This window comes from Penicillium bovifimosum (assembly GCF_028826915.1).
Source record: "Penicillium bovifimosum strain IBT 22155 chromosome Unknown utg000004l_segment0_segment0, whole genome shotgun sequence".
Classification (NCBI taxonomy): domain Eukaryota; kingdom Fungi; phylum Ascomycota; class Eurotiomycetes; order Eurotiales; family Aspergillaceae; genus Penicillium; species Penicillium bovifimosum.
In genome coordinates this window covers 1,703,697-1,724,651 of record NW_026622713.1, presented here as the reverse complement: position 1 = coordinate 1,724,651, position 20,955 = coordinate 1,703,697, and the positions used below count along the sequence as shown (strand labels likewise).

At 49.9% G+C, this 20,955-nt stretch overlaps 5 protein-coding genes across 5 annotated transcripts; 2 read left to right on the top strand and 3 right to left on the bottom strand.

Moving 5' to 3' along the window:
* Nucleotides 1-639: 639 nt before the first annotated feature.
* kin1 (putative serine/threonine protein kinase Kin1) lies at nucleotides 640-3,902 on the bottom strand (the record flags this gene model as incomplete). Its single annotated transcript, XM_056665695.1, has 3 exons — nucleotides 640-2,585; nucleotides 2,644-3,271; nucleotides 3,330-3,902. The coding sequence occupies 3 exons, from the start codon at nucleotides 3,900-3,902 to the stop codon at nucleotides 640-642; spliced, it is 3,147 nt and encodes a 1,048-aa protein (XP_056522645.1).
* Nucleotides 3,903-6,833: 2,931 nt separating this feature from the next.
* N7515_004950 (uncharacterized protein) lies at nucleotides 6,834-7,179 on the top strand (the record flags this gene model as incomplete). The annotated part of the gene is made up of 3 exons (XM_056665694.1): nucleotides 6,834-6,848; nucleotides 6,925-7,108; nucleotides 7,163-7,179. The coding sequence occupies 3 exons, from the start codon at nucleotides 6,834-6,836 to the stop codon at nucleotides 7,177-7,179; spliced, it is 216 nt and encodes a 71-aa protein (XP_056522644.1).
* Nucleotides 7,180-7,780: 601 nt separating this feature from the next.
* On the bottom strand, nucleotides 7,781-11,760 carry N7515_004949 (CheY-like superfamily; the record flags this gene model as incomplete). The annotated part of the gene is made up of 3 exons (XM_056665693.1): nucleotides 7,781-8,031; nucleotides 8,089-11,570; nucleotides 11,681-11,760. 3 exons carry the CDS (start codon nucleotides 11,758-11,760, stop codon nucleotides 7,781-7,783), a joined length of 3,813 nt encoding a protein of 1,270 aa, XP_056522643.1.
* Nucleotides 11,761-13,935: 2,175 nt separating this feature from the next.
* On the top strand, nucleotides 13,936-15,720 carry N7515_004948 (uncharacterized protein; the record flags this gene model as incomplete). Its single annotated transcript, XM_056665692.1, has 4 exons — nucleotides 13,936-14,303; nucleotides 14,387-14,497; nucleotides 14,553-14,844; nucleotides 15,097-15,720. Coding segments are annotated over 4 exons (1,395 nt in total), but the record flags the coding sequence as incomplete, so codon positions are not given.
* A 635-nt stretch (nucleotides 15,721-16,355) lies between these two features.
* Nucleotides 16,356-20,719, bottom strand: N7515_004947 (uncharacterized protein; the record flags this gene model as incomplete). The annotated part of the gene is made up of 3 exons (XM_056665691.1): nucleotides 16,356-17,972; nucleotides 18,033-20,408; nucleotides 20,459-20,719. 3 exons carry the CDS (start codon nucleotides 20,717-20,719, stop codon nucleotides 16,356-16,358), a joined length of 4,254 nt encoding a protein of 1,417 aa, XP_056522641.1.
* Between the last annotated feature and the right edge of the window lie 236 nt (nucleotides 20,720-20,955).

The following is a 20,955-nucleotide window of genomic DNA, read 5'->3' as shown; positions in this document are numbered from 1 at the left end:
TGTAGCTATGCATCGCCTCTCTTATGTTAACACCGGGAGCGCGGAGCATGAATACAGCCCGGAGGCCACGAGGACCTGATCAAGTGGAGGAAGAGAGGAGAGTGTGCCGTGTGGTACATGGATAGTCCTACTGTCTACGAATACGAGGTACCCAAGCGCACAGCCCTGACCTACATCCGTCGTTCTTTACGTAGAATGTATGTAGACGAAGATGAAATTGCATCAGAATGTCCCAAGAAAAGTATAACCCCATCTCTTGGATTACAACCAGGCGCCACTGGACAGAGATAGAAGACTGTCTTCTGACCCTGTTCCTTAACGTACACATAAAAACTAGGAAGGCCTAGCTAGGTCATATCATGATTCATAAACTCGAAACGTACTTGACAATGAGGTAGAAGCATAACGGGCTATGAAGCCAATGGAGATAAATGACCCCCTGTATGAATATGTAGCAAAGCAAAGACAGCAGTGAACATGCAATGGAAAGGGGCAAAATCGATGAAGGCTCGTGCGGATGCGTCGTGAATGAATATGACTGTAAAAGCAAATCGCCAACTTTCACGAAGACAAGCAAAGAGATCTTGCCAAAGAATGCACGCTTCAATCGGGAGGTCTATTATATGTAGATGGGAAAAATCACAGCCTCAAAGCATCGAGAATTTTCTTCGCCATCTCTCGATACTGCCACATTCCACCTGACACCTTCTTGAACTGAATACCATGCAACGAGAACAAAGGCACCTTGACGATCAAAATCTCGAACCGGAGAACCAGGTTCTCGCCGGTGTCACTCTGCACACGGGTAGTGGTCTCGCCAACAACTCGTTCACCGATCGCACCATTATCCCGAGCAACGTATTCCTCCGAGCCATCCGAGTTCGTCGTGAAGCTGCGGTCTGGCGCCGCGTGGGCCCGGCGGAGTTTGGATGGCCCTGTGCGACTGTCATCGCGGCCGTCATCGTGGCTCAGTAGACCACCAAAGCTGATGCGACGTCGGTGCGTGGAGACTTGCCCCTGCCTCTCTGGGCTGGGAGGAGCAACATCGACCACCTTGTCAAGATCAATGCTGGGAGCATGGCGACAGCTGAACCCGCCCTTGATCTCGACATATTCAACGGCCAGCTGTCTCAAGACCCGGATGATGTCGGCTCGAATAACGGGCAACGCCTTGCTGCTGGTTGTAGAAACACTGAAAAGACCCTTGAGATACACTGGCTTGGACAGGTCTTCTCCCTCATTGGCACTTTCCAATGCTGTCCCTGCACCAGAGATATCTGCATCGGTTTCTTCGGGCACATTGGCCTCTCGGGTAGCATCCCTTCGGGCCCGGCGGGCTTGGATACTCTCGCGCCGGGCATGTCCCAGCGACATAGTGCGCGCCGTGTGTGTGCGTCCACTAGGCCTTGCGCTGGTAGAGTCTTTTTGGATATGAGAGCCAACCTGATCAGAGTCACTGGTAGAGGGTGGTTGACGATCGGCGGAAACCTCCAATGAGTCGGCATCAGGCCTCCGCGCGGATCTCCGCGATCGGTACTCCGCAGAATTGACGCTGGCGGATCTTTCCAAGAATTTGTTCGTCCGCGCACTGTGTTCGGTCGCGCCTGGCGCCGTAAGAAGATCCTGTTGTGGTCGACCGTCATTCGAAGAGACACCACCTGGAGACGGCTCTGCCCGCCGGGTTCTCCTTACGCTGAAGCCACGGTGCATTGGAGAGGCTGAATCGGCAGGGGCTTGAACGTTAAGCACGGGTGTGTTTGGCGTGCTGATGCGTTCGCGATCCACATCACGGCTACGATCTTTCGTCCTACGAGTGCTGAAGCGCCTCAGTAGCCCAGCGGCAGTGCTTTCTTTCTTAGCAGGTGTGTCTGGTTGCGGGGTCGGGACTGCGTGCGTGGCTGGCGAGGAAGTATGATCTGTTTTGAAGCCTTCTGGAGCTTCGTCCTCGCCATGAGTGCGGGCTCGTGGCCGAGATCGTCGTCCTGTGTCCTTGTCGCCTGCTAGCTGATACTGGTTGGTGTGAGCAGCTTCCGGAGGTCGTAGATCAGGTACCTGGACCTCGCTAGCAGTCTGGTGAAGTCCAAGAGCTCCAGGGCACGCTTCGGATCTCTCGCGGTCAAGCTTTTCCTTCACCAGATGATAAGTGGATATTAGCGGGCTGTAAGCATTCAAGGGATCGTTGCCTAGTTGTACCGCCTCGGCTGAAGGCGCAGAGAGTGTATCACGGCTGGCCGCGGAGTTTCGCCTCTTGTAGAAATCAAACACTCCTCGCTTGCGCTCTGCATGGTTGGCTACAGGTTGTTGTTGTTCGCGGAGGTTCAGCCGCACAGCATGCTGGTAATCATCAGACTCCAACACTTTGGTTAGTTGGGCGGTAATGTAGTCTGGCGGGCCAAAGTCAAAGCCAGTCATCTTTTCAATCACCTCTTGATCCAGAGGTAGCTGCAAAGGTTCACGGTGAGGGAGATAGTTCTCTGGAGGGGCACCGAATCCTTTGTTCATCCAGGGATGGTTCATAATCTCAGCTAGACTTGCACGCTGCTTAGGGTCGGTAACCAACATGCGGGAAATGATGTGGCGGCACTCTGTAATTTTATGATTAGCAATGAAACTTAAAAGTACGACCTTTCAAGCCAAACTTACCAGCAGTGAGACCTGGCGGATACTCCACCACACCTTTCTTGATTTTAGCATGCAGCTGAGGCATGCTCTGATCATCGAAAGGAACCTTCCCACAGACCAAGACATAAAGCACAATGCCAAAACTCCAAACATCAACTTCTGGTCCCGTGTATTGTCTGGCCTGAAGCAACTCGGGGGCGGCAAAGTACAGACTACCGCAAAACGTCTTCAACAGACTTCTCGGAGAGAACAAATTGCTGAGACCAAAATCAATGATTTTGATGTCACCAGTTTTGCTGATAAGGATGTTTTCGATCTTCAGATCGCGATGCACAATGCTGTTGCGGTGGCAGTAATCCAACGCGCTGGCAATTTGCCGTGCAAACTTCCGTGCTTGCTTTTCCTTTAGCTTCCCGTGCGAGATAATGTAGTCCAGCATCTGACCGCCATTGACATATTCAAAAAGCATGTACCAATGGTATGTTGTTCGGACAACATCGCGCATCCCACAGATGTACGGATGGCTCACCAGGCTGACGATAGCGGCTTCACGAGCCGTCCTGATCTCCTTTGAGCGATCAGCTCTTTCTGTTTCCCGAGTGGTGCGATGCTCCTCGCTCGAGTATCGTGGGATGATCTTGACGGCAACCTGCGACCGTAGTCAGTATCCAATTGGTTGTTTGTAACAATCACTCAAACATTCATACCTGTTCCCCCGAGCTTAAGTTTTTCGCCAGCTTCACTTTGCCCATGCTTCCAGCGCCAATCGTCTTGCCCAAAGCCCAATGGCCTGTTGGCGTCGTGATTGTGGTCCGCCGCCTGGGCGCGGCCGTGGCTGTGGGGGTATTTGTTCCGGTCGCATGCTGCGACGACTCGTGTGCAGTCAAAGTGGGCGCAACGTCAACACTGTCCCGCTGACGGCTCTGCGCTGAAGGGTTTCTTTGATGCCTGCGAGTTGTTTCGGTACGAGCGGTGGAGGGGCGTTCCTGAGATCTGTCGGCTGATGCCTCGCGACGAGAAGGCATCCGCGCGATATTGGAAGCCTCCGCGTCACGCCGGGCTATACTGTCAAGTGCGCTGTGGTTTGACGGTGGACGTCGATCTTGTGAGGGGGTCTTTGAATGTGACAAATGAGTTGGCGTTGGAGGCTGGGATGGGTTGGATGGCCGGATTGCCACACTCCGAGTACGATGGGGAAGATCGGATGGACCTCGTGAGGGACGAGAGGAGGTTGAGTGGCTTCGAACCACTGTCGGTGGTTTAGTGGTCGGTGCTGACATCGTGTATTGTTCCCCTTAGGAGATGAGGGTTTGCAGCGGTCAAAGCAACGAGCGGGGGGGATTGAGGGAAGCCACAGCCAGGGCTCGGCCCCAAGCACAGTGACGCGATGCGAGGATGGTTGAGATGAAACAAAGTTATCAGATGCAACTACGACGATGACGGTAAAACGCGAGGACGATGAGGATGGAGGGGGTAAGAGTAAGAGGAGGTTGGGATGCGGAGAGATCGTCTAGGTAGGGGCGCACTGGAACTAAAGCTCTCGAGTGCCTAAATTCTGTTTGAGGCTGGGTTTCACCTCGAATCACGCCCCTTTTTTCTTTCTTTTTCTAGTTACTGTCTATTTTTCAGGGACACTTTCCCTCCGTAGACATAAATGCTACTCTATGTCACCGTCTGGCTACGTACCACCCTGGGGAACTGACGATACGTTGGCCAGCGAACTAGCCCACCCGCCTAACGGTGATTAGTCACGATCACGTGTGGTTTCAGGGTCTACAAATCCCCCGAGGCCAACAACATTCTGGCGTTACTGTGTATACAGTTGAGGTTTCCAGAACGAAGCCGACCAGATATAGGTAGTGCCTGAACTGCCACTTTTCTATCTAAGAGCAGCTCCAGCTGCATACTTCCGCGTTGTGCTTACTGTGAGGAGAATCCCCAATCTCGGAGGGACCCACTTTCACAACGCTCGGTCTGGAAGATACACACTAGTACCTACGGCCCAGACGATAACTATATGTTCAGGTGCCGTAGGTTTTCCACAATACCTACGAGGAGATGAATGGATGGAAGCACTCGGCGCAACAACAGTCATGAAATTCACAATAACGGGAAGAGTTCCAAATAAGTCAGGTAAATGCTCCAATGTGATGGAAAATCCAAACAAGAGCTGGCAAAGCCGCTAAAAACAGTATCACACAAAGAGCGTTGAATCGGGTACCTACTGGCAAAGCGCCAGCCCAGCTGAAAACCAATCAGTCAACGGGACCTTACAGCATGGTGGGAGCCAGCGAGACAGGGCTCTTGATACAATCCGGATATTTCACGCAACTGTGGACTGAGTGAAAAAAAGACCTCATTTAGGGCCGAATTAGGTCCGCCAAAACGACACCAGAGACTGTGCTTCGGAGCCTGGCGTGTCCAGTACGTAAAAGTCCCCGCTATTTATGTTGCCTACTAGGTATGTCCAGCCACGCTCGTGCTCCGAGTTGGGACCCAATGGTGGGAAATTTAGAGATTCTGGAATCAGGGCCTGAAGAAGCTCCTTGGTCGAAACCCCGCAGATGCACATGGGACCACGCTACTCCGTATTCATTGAACACCTTTCGATTGTATGTCCTCTGGCAGAATTGAAAGGATAGGTGCCAAGCCAGAGATCAATAGAGCCGAAAACATCCAAAGATGAAAGACACCTCAGAATCGACATGTCATAGGTTAGCAAACGTAGTGGCTAACTACATGATGTTTGTTCCCTGGATTGAGCACAAATTGACCTCCAGAGGTATTTCACAACCCGTGGCAAGACATGGAATGCAAACAAATCTATTCATGTAGGCCACAGCCGTGAAAAGTCCGGACTTAGATCCGACCTAAGAAATAATGACTACTGTGTAGAAAACAAACAAAGATGTCTTAGCCTCAGTGGAGTCTGAAGACCGACTCCAGCCGCTTCTATGGTTGAATGTGTTTGCACCGTTGAACTGATCATTGAGTCAATAATCCCACAATTACTCTACTTACCTAGCGCCTCGGACTTGCCGAGGAAACGACTCGTGGCAATGGCATTGTCCGATATGGCCTGGGCGAGACGTAATGGACTCCTACAGTACATTGTTGGGCTTGTTTAGAGGCGCACGTGTCCGGACCTAGATAAATGACGTCATTGTCTTCTGCCAGGGACGGAGGTCGGCGCTAACTTTGAAAGAGACGCAGGTGTTGGCCCGTGCGTATCCAAATCAGGATATTTTTTTACTGTGTAGCTTCATTCTGAGTGTGTATGTATCGATGAGCTATGCAAAGAGCGCTACAAGTTATTAAGTGTGATCTAAGTACGTATCGGCAGCTTGCTACGAAGTGCTTCTACAGTAGAAATAACTTTCTGAAAAAGGAAAGGTCTAGTTGAGGAATCGAGTATCATGATGGTTTTCTTTCTCCAACCTAAAGAAAGCAACTGCCTCCAGGTCAAAGAAGAAGCCATCAGAATCTAGGCTCTAGCCTCGCCAACCTGCTGCTACTGGCAGTCTGCCGGCTGAGATCGGGGTGGAATTATCACCCACGTCATGCGGCGGCCACATCGGTGGGTCCAGGAGCATTTGAAGTCCGGGGCTAGCCCGACTTGCAGCTGAGGTCGAGGCCAACCGAAATACGATCCAGGCAACACGTGTGGCTATGCCTTTGTGGCTGGGGAGGGAAAACAAACCCTTAGAACAATCCATTCACTGGTACGGAGTACAAAATAATCTTATCTAATTCAGAGCCACAAAAAAATATGCAATCGCGCATGCAGCAGCACAATTGGTTGGATCTAGATCTGATCGTCTATTGTGACTTATTAGTGATGTCAGGAATGTTAGACGCCATGAATTAAAATCAGATCAAGGCGAGGCTAGGCATACAGCCACAGTGCCACTTTTGCTGCTTCCAAGGTTTAGACTTGTACACAGTGGAAGGGGAACTAGGGGTGTGACCGTGTGACCTTGACTTTGATGGTTCCGTCTGTTCTGGGGCTAGCGCTGTCAAACAATGACGTCATGACATCATTGTCTCGTGCTGAGGTTAAGCGTCACTGAGGTCGATCCAGGAATATAAATACCCATTCTACCACCCACCAATTTCAATCTTCATCAACACTCACATCCTCATTCATCAACTAACTTTCTTCAAACCAACTTTCATCAACCAACTTCCAAACTTTCAACTTCACATTCACAATGGAGACCGTCAAGGTTCGTGACGAGCACCTACCTACAATCCATCTGGGATACCAGTTTGATCATCTGCTAACTCATATTCCCTATACAGCAAGCCGCCAACTACGTCGCTGAGACCGTCCAGGGCACCGGTGCCGAGGCTTCCAAGGAGGCCAACAAGAACGTTGCCAAGAACGACGACGCAAAGATCTCCACCCGCGCTAGCGCTGCTAAGGATGCCCTCGGCGACAAGAAGGACGAGATTTCCCACAACACCAAGGCTGATGTCCACAAGGGTAAGCTTCATTCTGCTCAATGAATAGAGGCCACAGTTGCTGATGATTCTACAGAGGCTGCTAAGAACTAAGTCATCATGACCTCTTCTGGCACGTCGAGCACCTTCAATTCTGTATCCTTGCGACATACATGATCTGGTGGAAGGCTTTCTTTTTCATGACTTTATGGTGAACAGCGAATAATACCACATGATTACGCTCTACTGTTCCTTCGCAACTTGTAGGATATACTGTGTAGAATACTTTCAAACATTAGTGATTTTCTTTATTGATTGGCCTTGATTGGATTTGTAACTGTACATGGAAGAAACATCGCGCAGCAGCATTGCAAGTGCACTCCCATCAAAGTGCGCGCTTTGTTGAAACACTCGTCGTTTAGCTCTGGAACAACGAAAACATCGAAAACAAATCATGTTCGGAAGGATTCCATCCATGTCTACAACATGGACAAAGCAATTAGGTGTGTAAGTTATAGTTAGTAGTTATCAAGGAAACGACTGGGTATCCTGCTTCTGCTAGTTATGTCTATATACAGATACAAAATTATACAAATAACGATCGTAAATTCCCCCAATGACATGCAGGAGACGCTAAAACAGAAAGCACATCGTACACAGTTTCTGCCCCTGCCTTCCATTAAGAGCAGGAAATTCCATCATTGTTGCGCAAGTCTCACTTCCGATCCTGACAAATTGCATGAGTGGAGGGGAAGATGCCCTGAATAATCGGCACCAAACTGCTCAGTCGTACAGGTTTTGTCAGGAACATGTCCATACCACACCCAGTGGCATCACGCTGCATATCAGCGTGCGCCACGCCAGTGAGCGCAACAATCATGGTGCGCGATTTGCTCCCGATTTCCTTCTCGAACTCGCGGATTCGGCGGGTAGATTCCAGGCCGTCCATGACTGGCATGGAGATGTCTGTTGAGGGGTTAGATTAGGGAATGAGAGGTGGGAGGTGATTGTGCAGCGGCTTACCCATTATTATCATGCCAATGAGGGAGTAATTGGCTCTGAAGACCTCGAGAGCTTCTTCTCCATTTTGTGCAATGGCGTAATCGCACTTCAATTTCTTCATGAAAGCGATTAGAAGTCTGAGGTTGATTTCATTGTCATCCACGAGGAGAATAGTTGTTGGAAGATCTGATACAGGGTTATTTTCTGGTTTGGGATGTGTATCTTGAAGTTCGGTGGCGATATCGCCCAACGGAGCAGGAGGGCCGTCAGCATGCTCTTCTGTAAACTTCATTGGGTCGAGCATTGTTGGAAGCCGTGCACTTGCGATAGGATCATCCCTTGCTGCGAATGAAGGTAGTCCTTCTCGAGGACTAAGAAGCGCGTTCATGACATTGGCAGTTGAAAGACCCCCTGGGCCGTCCCGGATACTATTCTTGTACGAAATGTCACCAAGCCGTTGCTGCTGACGTCTGATGCACGTTTCCAGTGTCTCTGCTAACTTGCGGGGTCCGCACGGTTGGCTGATGAACTCGAGTACATCAGCATCCTTTCTCTTTCGGGCTCCGATGAATAGCGAGTGCGCAATTCTTGGAGATGAGCATATGATGATGACAGGCGAGGGGAAGCGCTCTTTTGGACTAGGGGCGATGGCCTGAATTTCCAGATTGCCTATGTCGAGGTGTTCATGAGGAGAGATGTAGAAATCGCAGTGATCGAATTGGGTCTGCGAGGGCATGACTAGGCAGACGTCCATGGAGAACCAGTCCTGACACAGCTTCCGTAGTGCTGTGTACTGAGCTCTGTCCAAGTCAGAAGTCCCAAGACCCAAGATCCCGATAGTTTTCAGATTCGTGAGCTCCCTTATTGTGGTGATAGGTGCGTGAATATCCAGATGGTCGCGAACGTCCTGCTCTGACGCATGGTCAAGGGTCACAGATATCACGACCTCGGTGCCAACGTGCTTCTTTGAATTGACATGGATAGTCCCGCCAAGAGATTGAACTGTCCTTTGGGTGATATTGAACCCAAGGCCATTGCCGGTTGTCATGCTGTCTTCCTGCGAGAAAGCAGTATAAAGACCATTGTTGAGATAGTCCTGGTCAATGCCCGACCCAGTGTCCTTTATAGTCACCGTGACCGTTGACTTGATGACCTCACCATCATTTCCAAATTTGGCTGGAAGGGCGGTCATAGAGATATGAATATATCCCTTTTGAGTGAATTTCAGGGCATTTCCGAAGATGTTCGTCAGAATCACATGCCAGGCTCCGGGCCGCGTCGAGAATTTCCAGCTATGAGCATAGTCGATATCCATGACCACCTTGACTCCACTGCGTGGGTCGAGATGCCTGGCACCGGAAATAGGATAACCGGCGATGCCCCTCAGAGGAGAGCGTGAACTGCTTAAAAAGGAATAGCCAGCAAAGACCGTTTCCACTGCATCCTCGACGGCAGAATCAAGCTCGACGTAGGTGTCGAAGTCAACCTTGCCAGGATGCGAAAGATGGTGAGTCGCCGTCAACTTTTGGTTAGTTGACTTATCAAGCACGCTTCCGCCAGGAGTCTTGACAACGGAGCTAGGTCGAACGTCATTGATACTAGCATACTCAAGGAGTTGGTTGATCGATCCTAGTAGCGTGAAAGCACAGGATGCGATTGTATGAACAAATCCCCGCTGCAGCGCATCCATGACAGTATCATTCATTAGTTCCGTTGTTCCGAAGATACCGTGTAGAGGGGACCGAAGTTCATGACTGAGCCCTGAAAGCAAGTCTGACTTCGCTCGATCAGCGAAGTGGGAGCCAAGTCGATGCACTTCTGCCATGACACTGTTTCCGAATGTCAGGAGGAATGCCAATTCATCGTTTGAAGTGAAGACACGGTGGGATGCGGTTGTCCACGTCAGAGCCCCGGAATACCATCTGCCCTTGTGTGAATCCCACAATGGAGTGAAAACGATGCTTCGAGACTCCGGCGCGAGTTGAAGCAACGCTTGCGCGTCCTGGCGTATAAGTGATCTTTGTGTCTTTTTGTACTTCTTGCCTCCGTTACGCCGGAAGAATTGCTTGAAAACCCCGTCGCTGGTATCGTCAGATGAGATAATTCCATTTTCACCGAAATTGAAGATCTTTCCTCGAGGATACCGGTGCAAAAGACCCCGAAGGAATGACTCTGATAGTGCAATTTTGGTGTCGTCCTTCAATTGATCATTGACGCTAGAAGCTCTTGAAGTGGAAAAGCCCAGTATATCGCACGGATTTAAGGTGGCTTTTCCGGAAATTTGGGCCAGTTCAGGGTCAAGGGAGTCTTGATCTGCACCGGAGCCGGAGCCTCGGGATTTGGACTCATCACCCGAAGAGCAACTTTCAAAACAACTGCTCTCTGGATCGGACTTCCCACTATTCACGAAAGCTTCCTGGGAGTTGAAACTGGCATCGAAAAAGACAACCGCCTCAACTTCGATACTCTCACGGATGAGATTGGAAGCACGTGAAAATGTCTGGCGCACCTTGGCAGTGTAGTCATCCTTTGGGGAGTGATCGTTGTCGCTTGCCATAGCCGCTCGAGATGCTTCTCTGAATTTGTGTTCAGCTTTTGCATCTCTCCTGGTGTTCGTTGACTTCAAAGGTGGCAGGTCCTGCTCCTTTTCTGGCTGGGAGATTGGGCTCCTGGGTATGTGGAGTTTGTATGGGTGGAAAGGCAAGTGGCTTGTCGTATTCGTTTGGACTGCGGCTCGGGCAATGTCATCGGAAAGTTGCTTCTCTTGTTGTTCTTGATTGACGTGACCCTCTGCATGATTCTTCTCGTCCACAGATCTTGTGCTATCGGCGTCGAGAACCCATGAGCTGCGAAGACTACCTTTCCCCTCCAGAAAGCTTCCAAGGCCAACAATCATGCGCTCACTGCGAAGATGTTGGCCTTTTGAGCGACTTGTCTCCAGGTAATCCATGACCGTGGCAGAAACGTCTGCTAGGAAGTTGAGTAAACTGGTGTCCAAAGGCTCGTGGGGTTTATCATCTAGGATGGTATAGGCGCCAATCACGATGCCTTTCGGGCTAATAATGGGACTCGATGCGAAGAAACGAATGTTTGGAAATGATGTCACATCTGGGTGGTCCTTAAAAGCGTCATCTTGGGTAACGTCTGGTACCGCAATAACCCGGTCCCTGGCGTGTGTCGCATTTGGTGTAGGTCTCAAGACCGATTTACACAAGCTGCGGTCATAGGATATAGTGCAGCTCCCGACCCAGAGCTCATCGTGTGAATTATGGTCCGCGTCATTCTGAAGACTGAGAGTTCGAGTGGCCTCGGTGAGGATGTGTTGCTCGCGTCGGCCAAATAGTGAGATTATGGCCCTTTGCGCATCCAGTCGCAAGGCGCCCAACTGGGCGAATGCTGTGAGCACTGGATCAACCGAAGATCGGGCAACATATTCTTTCGGTGGATTGACAGGGCCGATATGTTGCAGGGCGTGCGCATTGAGATGGTACGGTGGTAAATACCTATGGAGGGGCGCATAATTAGCCTCCGGGAATTCATTCGAGCATTATTCTATGGGTTATGAAGTCGTTGTAGTCTGGTATCATTGTGCAGACAAGGGTGGTATAATTACTTGTAGAATTCTCGCTCTTTGATCATTCCAAGGTCGGCAGGGTACTTTTGAGCGCATTGTACTGCGACGGGGCTCGACATTGCGCCGGCGGCAGCATTCGAGACATTGAATGGATGCTAGAGACAAAACATTCGCTTTCTTGAGAGATAAGGTGATATAGGATCATCAAGATGAATGACGTACCACGCCTTGAAACTCCAAAGAGATACTCCGTATATGAAGGAGAGAAGGTGAGCGGGGCTGGGACATAAAGCTGCACCAGGTGCCCTGGCCCTCACCTACGCAGGTGGATACAATAGATTAGATAAGCGATATCCCGTTTGGGAAAGCAGCCAATCAGAGCTGATGGCTGATCTTGGCCTTCCCTGTAGTGCTTTGTGATTGGCTGATCAGCACAAGTCGAACACTTCGGGATTTCAAGACTGGCAGATCTTGCAATACTTCAACTTGGATATTTATGCAGCAATATACCAGCAGTTGCAACTACGCCTGTATAAGTTTAGTCTGCTGACCTCTCATTGTTGGTCATTATGCTATTCCTACAGATGTCTACTCATGTTTACAAGTGAGGTGATATTCGGTAGGTGGCTTGCAGGTGGCAAACAGCCACGGAGTGGACCTCGAAAGCTTTTCAGGGCTATTGACACGGTGTGCCCTCTGTGCACAATACATGGATTGCCTGGATTGGACTGTTGTAAACATCCATGGATCCATTATTCCAAGCGAGGTTAGGACTCTGCAAGATACCCTAGGATCGGGAGACCATGCGTGGTGGATGAACGGGAAACCGGATCTTCGTGGAGAACTCCCATCCGCATGATAATCCCATGACCATACTCCGTACTGTAGGTAACCATATCGGGCGCATATCACCTATTATATATATTATGTATATTCGAACTCCTAGTGAAGTCTACTCCCTCTCGTGGGACTGAAAGTCTTTGAAACGCGGAGACCCCAAAAGACATCTTCCAAGGAAGTGTCCAACTGCCCAGGCCGATATCGATCGGCGATTGGACGGATTAAAGATTAATCCGCTGTCCTGCAGGCAATCATCATTGAGACCATCCCACTGTCCAGATCGGGCTACGTCAGTACACAGTACGCCTGAACTCAAACCCCGTGATATGTTGCCTGAGGGCTGAGGCTATTCAAAGATAAACTTTGTGTGGAACCCACGCGGCCACGCCACGTGATTTGTGCCTTGAGGACGAGGTTACGAAATCAGAACTTAAATTCCCGGGTTCCAATCTCACGAGTCACGACATGCGCCTACATATTTTGCAGAGCTGGATGTTACAGGTAACAGGGAATAGGAATGGGTTGAATAACAAAAATGAAGTGAAAGAAAGAGAAACCCCCATGGGTCCACCTTTGTCTAGTTAGTTGTGCAGCTCGTGCTATGCAAACGCTGTTCTTTAACTTCAACGCAAAGTTAAGCTGCCGTTGTGGGGTTCCGACTTCCGACCCACCGGGCTCTTCGACCTCGGGAGCGTCCCTTGGAGGAGTACCTGCAGCACAAAGCTTGCTAAAAATAAAAACGTACTCGAACTGATCAAAGAGTCAAAGGACAAAAAGTCAGGAGAAAATCAAAGAGGAGCACGAAATCGTGTCTCATCTTCGAACCACGGGCTCTTTGGACTTCGTCTTTTTTTCTCAACCCGGCTTTCCTTATCGTTTGGTCTACATTGTACTTCCAATGGAAGTCTCCATCCCCGAATGGCGAAGCTACAGAGATCAGAGAACCTAAACCTCATTTTCTAGGTATCTAGGGACCATACTGTTTGACAATATGTTGAGCATGATGTGACGATCAGACGTCTATAGCCTCAAAGGAATCACTCAACAAGCTTTTCAACTCCCCTCTCGTCACCAGACTTGAACTCAACGACCATCAGTCATCACCCCAACCACAAGGCTAGACCAACCCCGTCGCTCAATCCTTTTCATAGACGTCTGATCGTCAGACAGGATGTTGGGATTCTGCATCAATGAGAGGGCCATTTTTATCCCAATTTCATTCATTCTTCGAACACCAGCGCCATGTGCTCTTTGTCCTCGCATACTCGGGCCATGAGATGTAGTTGGTGGCGCCGTATTCCTACTGTCTTTGTCTATGGCTTGTGCTTTTGGCTCTGCGGATGAGTATATAAATACTTTGAATCAATCTCGTCCTGCTGGTTTCTGGTCAACGCTCGTCCATTTCCTGTCCATTCATCTTATTACTTCCGACTTTACCAGAATCAGTCCGAAACATGGTTGCAACACGAAGCAGGGGACCACCCAAGGAAGACGCCAAAGAGCCTGGTGACTTCAAGCAGAGCTCCGAGTTCCGTGTCACGAAGCCTGCCCCGCCGAAAAGGAAAAAGAAGACGACGGAGAAGACCACGAGAGAGGGAAAGGGAAAGGCACCTGCCAAGACTGTGTATGCACAGCCTGATGGCCTGACCAAAGAAGCGCTTTTTGAGGATCTCAAGAGGTCTTACGTTGGAAAAGCTCCTGTGCATCCTGCCCCAAAGCTTGGCCGCAGGCAGACAAGATGGAAGCATCCGGGAGACCCTATCACGGATCTGAAAAATGTTCCTACAGGCTGGAACTCAAATGAGCCCGACCTTGATCCTAGGTATATCTCCCTTTCCTGAAACGTTCTCCTCTACTTACTCAGATCGATTTGTATTTGATCGTTAGTTGCTGACTCTCTGGTAGGGATTTGGATGCTCAGATTGCTAGATGCAAAGAACGAATCGAAGATGGTATCTTGCCTGCGGTATTTCAGTGGAAGCTTGATACGTTCGAAAAGCTAAAGGCAGAGCAAGAGTAAATAATCCTCTCCATTAGATCGTGGATCTCTACCTTGCTAATACAAATTTAGTGCGATGTGGGCCGCAGAGTCTGGCGTAACTGATTGGAATGTCGTTCAGCGCTTGAGCGCTCTTAGAGTGTGTTATGAGACGCTTCAGAAAGGTCCAGACGACTTTAAGTTAAAAGAAACTGCGATGGCCATTATGAAAGCTTATAGATCCGGAGATCTGACATGGAACGAAGGGCTCGTGACCTACTTTTCTAAGGGGAGGCAGATTTCCCAGCCAAGGCGATTCATCTACGAGGAATTTATCGAGATTGCGAATGCCAACGATGGAACGACTGGCTTTTGGGTTGAGGGTGTGAGTCATTTCCGTCTTTAGCTTCAAATCACGACCGCAACTCTGACACAAATCATTTTAGCTTTCGAGTCTTGCACCAGTTAGCTGTTTTGCCTGTATGCGTTTATCCTGCTCCCTTAGTCGTCAACCACAAACACTGACCCATTCACCTACAGATACCACGAGTGTGATGGATAACAGAATTCCCCCGAAGTATGTCTACTCTATGTCAGACCAACCTTTGAGGCCATTCTTTTGCTAACTGGTAGATAGGTAAGTCTCAGTCTTCGGCTGCCCGGCTCGCAAACCCATAGCACACTCAGTTTTGTCGATGACACTGGGAGTACCGTTATGCAAATCACCGCCGCAGACCTGAAATTGCTCCTAAGCCAATCTGGGGCCCCTCGAATGCCGGTTGCGGGCATGCTGAATATGGGCCTCGCGGATGGGTCACAGGCCGCCCATCCAGTGATATACCTCCAAGTCAACATGCCCCACATGGAACAGGTAGTCTTCCAGCCCCCCGACAAGGACGGGGTTGAGTTCCCATTGCTAGATACAAAAGGTGATTGGGTTATAAACTCGGTACAAGGTCCCACCTGGGATACAATTCAAGTTATTGTTAATGAACATCCGCTGGCACCCCGGCTCAATGGACCTTGGATGCGATTGAGGTGCTATACTGCTACAGATCCTAGTGAGACGGGGAGGATGACGCACATCTTTGATGACCACAGAGACTTCGAGCTGTTTGTGCCAAAGGTTTCGAAGGAGGACGCGTGGGCAAATCCTCTCCCTCATTATGGACTGGGGCCCCGGCCGCCGGGTCTAACTCACCTCTCTTATCCACCGCCGAACCCACCCGTTCCTCATGGTCCACAAGCTAGAGTTACAGAAGGTGCGTGAACAGGTATGTACCGAAGGCCGAAAGCAAGCGAAAGCAAGGAGAGGGAAGCTGGGGCCAAGTCTGTGGGCGGAGAGCGAAATTCGCACCAGGGGATGCAGCAGCAGCAGCAGCAGGAGGAACAGGGAAGGCGTGTCGGGATTCGGATTTTTCTTTTTTTTTTCTCCATTTAGGTATCTACTTCCATTCTTTTGTCGAGCTCTCTATAGGTATATAGCACGTGTTATAACCTAGGCGCACATACATCTCAAGATCTTGAGGCCTCAGATGGGCAGTAGTTTTCCTTGAAGTGCTACTGTGGACTGTGGCAATAGCTATCTTTCATCGACGACCAGCGTTTACCTTTAGTGTCTGTCTTTTCCCATCTATCATATTATTAAGGATCTGACTGAACTTATCCAGAGAGTAAGCTTCTAAGCGAAGTGGTGGCCAGTCCGACACTTCGAATGCCAGACAACACACCCCGTCCTAGATTTCCTGCTTAGTACCGATGGCGTGGAGCCCAGGTCATTATTAGGGGTGTGCATAAGCTTGAAGTCATGTTGAATTGGTAATTGGTAATTCGTAATTGGTACCTAATCATGTTCACGAGGCTCATGCAAATTGTCAGATGCCCTAACGGCCCAATTTACTCCAACCCCCACTTCGCCTTGATGCGCTGGAGCCACTCGCTCACAGAAACGATCTCCTCCCCCACCAGGACGTTACCATTCCCAGTCGTCCGGCGCTCAGCGGCGTCGTGTGCGGGAATATGTAGCATATCGTGGTCTTTGCCACATACCCTTCCTTTGAGTGTCCCTTCGCGCAATTTGTTCAAGCACGGCAGGTCGAACTGTATGTCGTAGCACTCTCTGCAGACATAGAGGTCATCTGGGACCGTCCATGTAGTCCCACATTGCCCGTCACAATAACACATGGGTGCTCTGCTTTCAGTTTCCGGAAACTCTGCTTGGTCCTCTGCATTCTTTGCATCATTGAAGGGGGCAATCAATGACCACGCGGCGAGACAATCTGCATCTTGGCCCGCGCGCATGAAAGCCCTGGCCAAGCCTTGATATCCCTGCCAGTCATTGAGCGGATCGTCATCAGAGAGCATGTCCATGTTGTGTTTGACTGCCGGCCGCAGGACATCTATGGCCTTTTGGTAATCACCTTGCAGAGCGTGATATCGCGCGGCAAGTTCTGTTGCGTACGATGTCATCTCGCTGTATGTATACTTGGGCTTGTATGAGCCTAGTTCCTTCAAGCGCTGCAGCAATGTGGTGGCCGTACTAGGATCCCGACATGCCTCCTTGAAATAAGCGGTCGCGAGCTTATCACGGGAATACCCTTTCGTGAGATTCAGGTAGTATTCATCGGAGTGATCTTCAATTTGTAGGACACTTTCCCATTGGGCGATAGCGAATCTCCTTCGTTCGGGAATATCAGAGCCGTTCTCAAAGCAGAGAATCGCAAGGTTGTGCATAAGAGTGGCCTGGCATCTCCGATACTGCGCCTCCATCGGATCACCCGTCTTCACTGCCTTGCCAATCTGCTCTTTGGCGGCAGCAATGGCAGTCTGGTAGCCTTCAAAGATGGCATCGAAGGTTTTGCCTTCGGAACTGAGGCTGAAAAGTGCTTCGTGATATTCACCATTATCGCAATGAAGGTGGAACGTCCGCGTCCGCCTGTCTAGACCCGCTTGATCATCTGTGGAGTCCTTGAGCGATTCCAAAAAGTTGAGCAGGCCCTCCGGGTTGTCATCCTTGTGATAAAGCAAAATTATCCCCAAAGACGCGTCGTAGTCGTTCGGGTATTCTCGCAGGATCGCTTCATACATCTCAAGCGCTTTGCCGCTATCACCTCTCTCTCGAATGTAACTGGCCAGATCGCGATCCAAGTCCGGCAGGTACAGATCATCGTCACGGTTGTCGCCGCACTTGATCATATTCTTGAGTCCCTCTATCGTCTCTATCGCCAGTGCCCACTCTTTCTGGTACGCATAACAGGTCGCAAGGCCCCACTGTGAGAACCAATTATACTCCTGCAATGAAGACGCAAGTTTGAAATATTCAATAGCCTTATCGTGTTTGCCGTACTCCCTGAATGTGCGCGCTAGGTTACGAGTCTCCTCATATCCAAGGCTATCCAGCCCTAGCTGCCGTCGAGCCCATTCAGCAGCATCGAGGATTTGGGAGACTTCGATGGTATCGGCTTTGGGGTCATCGGTCGATCTTTTGACCTTAGGATCCTTCCGATTCTCAATCTGAAGACAAAGTTAGCTCTAATTGTCATACAATCTCCCATCTTCTTGCCGGGGAAAGACCTTTGTGATAAATCCATGGACCACAGGAAAATTGCCGTCGAGATTCATACCCTCCTGCAACCAAAGTCGAGCGGAGTTCCTGACAAGATGCTCGAGGATATCTGCATCAAGCTCAGACTTGGAACTCAATTTTCTCACCCATTGGCTTTGTTCTTCAGTGAAGCCCTTGGAGACGGCAGAGTCTTGAAGCCATTTTGTTACAACCTCGGAGTATGAATCGTCGTAAATCCAATCCATCCGATGGAACTGTGACTGGGGCGTCCACCACACCCTGATGATGCTCTCATCTGTAAATAGATTGACCAATTGCGGACCAAGCGCCGTTTTCTGTTGCGGTTGGGTCAGAGAAGGGTCCGCTTGCCTGAGATGATCGCCAAAGTAGAAACAGGCATACGCTTGCAGCAAGGTTTTGCCGGCTGTCGCTGTGGAGTGGATGGATTCCAAGCAAGTCACCAGAATCCTCAAATGTGCGGTGTCGGCGTTGATGTTGACTCGTGCTGTGTTGCCTTGGAGTTTCTGCTGAAAGAAGCCATCGAATCCGAATTTAGAGAACAGTTGGGGATCACAGACCGATTCTAGGAACCGACGAACAATCCTGATCTCGGCGTCGGTGATATCCCTGCTGAGATCCATGTCTTGGGGATTTGCAATCTGGTCAGACTCCGGTTTATCTTGAAGGAACTCCTTGATCGAGTCAGAGACTAGCGTTACGTGTGAGTAGGGCGAGATTATCTTGGTCTCCGGATGGGGCTTGCCCTTGATTTGGAGAATGGAGGCATAATAGTCCGTTATCTTTTCCGCCAGGGGCCGAAGGGAGGGTTCTCCAGTCTTGAAGAAGAGGACTGACTCCAACTCTGAGAGGCTAAATGGCCGGAAGACAAAGATGACCCACGTGAGAATGATGTTGAGATCAGCTATATCGTCCGCGCTGAGCGTCTCATTGAGGACTTCGATCTTTCGCGCGATAGTGTCCGACCGCTTTTCTCCTGATCGAGATAGAATGTCCCTGATCTCACCGGGACGTTGTTTTTCGCTAATTTCATGTAGCAGAAGGCCAACATTGATGAAATCACCATGAGTCTTGGTGGCCAAATTCTCCAAAATCTCGCGCCGAAGAGAGAGCACCTGATCTGAATCGCCGCTCAGAATCTCCATCTTGTCCATTCGGTCGGTAATGAACCTTTTCATGTCGTCGGTGTTCTCGGATGCCACATTGATCATTGACATTCCTTCGGACATGTAATTTTGGATTTTGTTCATTGTCTCCAGTCTACCAGTGAGGAGAATGCGGAGCTTGAACCGTGGCCAAGTCGCAGATGAAGCCTGCAATTCGGCTAGGAGGTGGATGAACTCTCTCAATTCTGTCTTGTCTGCTAGATCAACCCCGTCTAGGAGGAGAAAGAAGGTCGAGTCGCTCTTGTATGATTTAGAGAAGAGCGCCTCCCAAAGACTACCGACCTGGTTAATACCAGTTGCCTTCACGGAGCTCAAATCTTTGCGATAAACAACATCTTTATTGACGATCTGCCAGGCAAGGACCTTCAGGGCCTGGACCAAAGATGTATGACTCTTCTCTTGATCGAAGATATAGTAGGCAGTGGATGTATATGTCATATCATCTTGGGAGGCGGAATGAAGTTCTTGCAGATGTTGAACAACAGTCGCAAAGAGGAACGATTTGCCATATCCTTCGCCTCCGGAGATGCCGAAAACCGAAAATGCAGAGTGCTCGGAGGATTCCCACGCCTTGTACAGCGGATGCTTCCGAAGCCACTCGCCGCTTCCTTGGACCTGCTCGCTCAAGATCTGCCCGAGGCTTGCCGAGACGGTCTTAAGAGCATCACTGGGATTGCCGAGGCTGGAATCAATCTTGGCTAGGAGCCTTTTGGCAGCACTGTCTGCTTCTTTCTTCTTCTCGGAATTCAGCAGTGTATCGACTCCCACGGTGATCTTTTTAGTTCCGTCTCTGGTCTCAATGATGTTCTTTTCACTTGTCTTCTGCGACTCAAATCCCAGCGTGGCCCGCATCTGGGACTCGCGCTCTACCAGCGTAGCCAGTCGATTTAGCTGTTCACTCACGCCTTCATCGGCATCGAACGCAAAGACCTTCAGCGCAATGAGAACTTTGTTGCCTTTAAGGACTTTGATTGACAACGCGCAGATATCGACGAAACACACAAGCTCTTCGTTAATAATCCTTCGGAGAGCGACATCAACCGCGTTCGCGGGCAAGCGCAGGTAGATCTTGCACCGTTCTAGAACATCGGAGATACGACCGAACAGATCGGAGAGGCTACTGAAAATGCGCTTGTACTTCGCTCCAGTGTCAATGAGATACGCAATGGCATTGAAGCAGAGGCTGCTTGGCGCAAATACCTAGACAGTCATTGTGAGCAACGTCCTTGTCGGAGTCAACGACTACCTACCATACTAGCGCCCTCAGCAGCGATACCACCCAGAACCATGACAAAGTTTAACGTTTTGCTGATCACATCTTTTGCGGTCTTGTATTTGTTGTCTTTCTCGTTGTTTTCATTTTGCTTCTGACGAATTTGGTCAAGCACTTCGTCAATAGAGAATTTCGGTTTTTGAGTGAGGTCGACCTTCGTTGTCGCCGCAAAGGATAAGCATGCCTTGTCCCATGCCTCCTGCAGGTTATACTCGTCCTCCGCTGGGACAGTAGCCATTGTATGATATATCAAGATTTTGTTGGTCGAAGCCAAGCAGCAAATGTGCGTTGTCTATTTGACCGGCCGGCTCTTCCGTGGGGTAAAAGAAGAACAAGATTTCCAAATTGCCGTGATCATGCAAGATTCTTACCTACGTTGGGGGTAGCTGAGAAATCAGCCCCGCGAGAAATCGGCTACGAGCACGCCGATGGTTCTGTTAGGGCGCCACCATTCTCCCGTCTTACTCAGGAAGA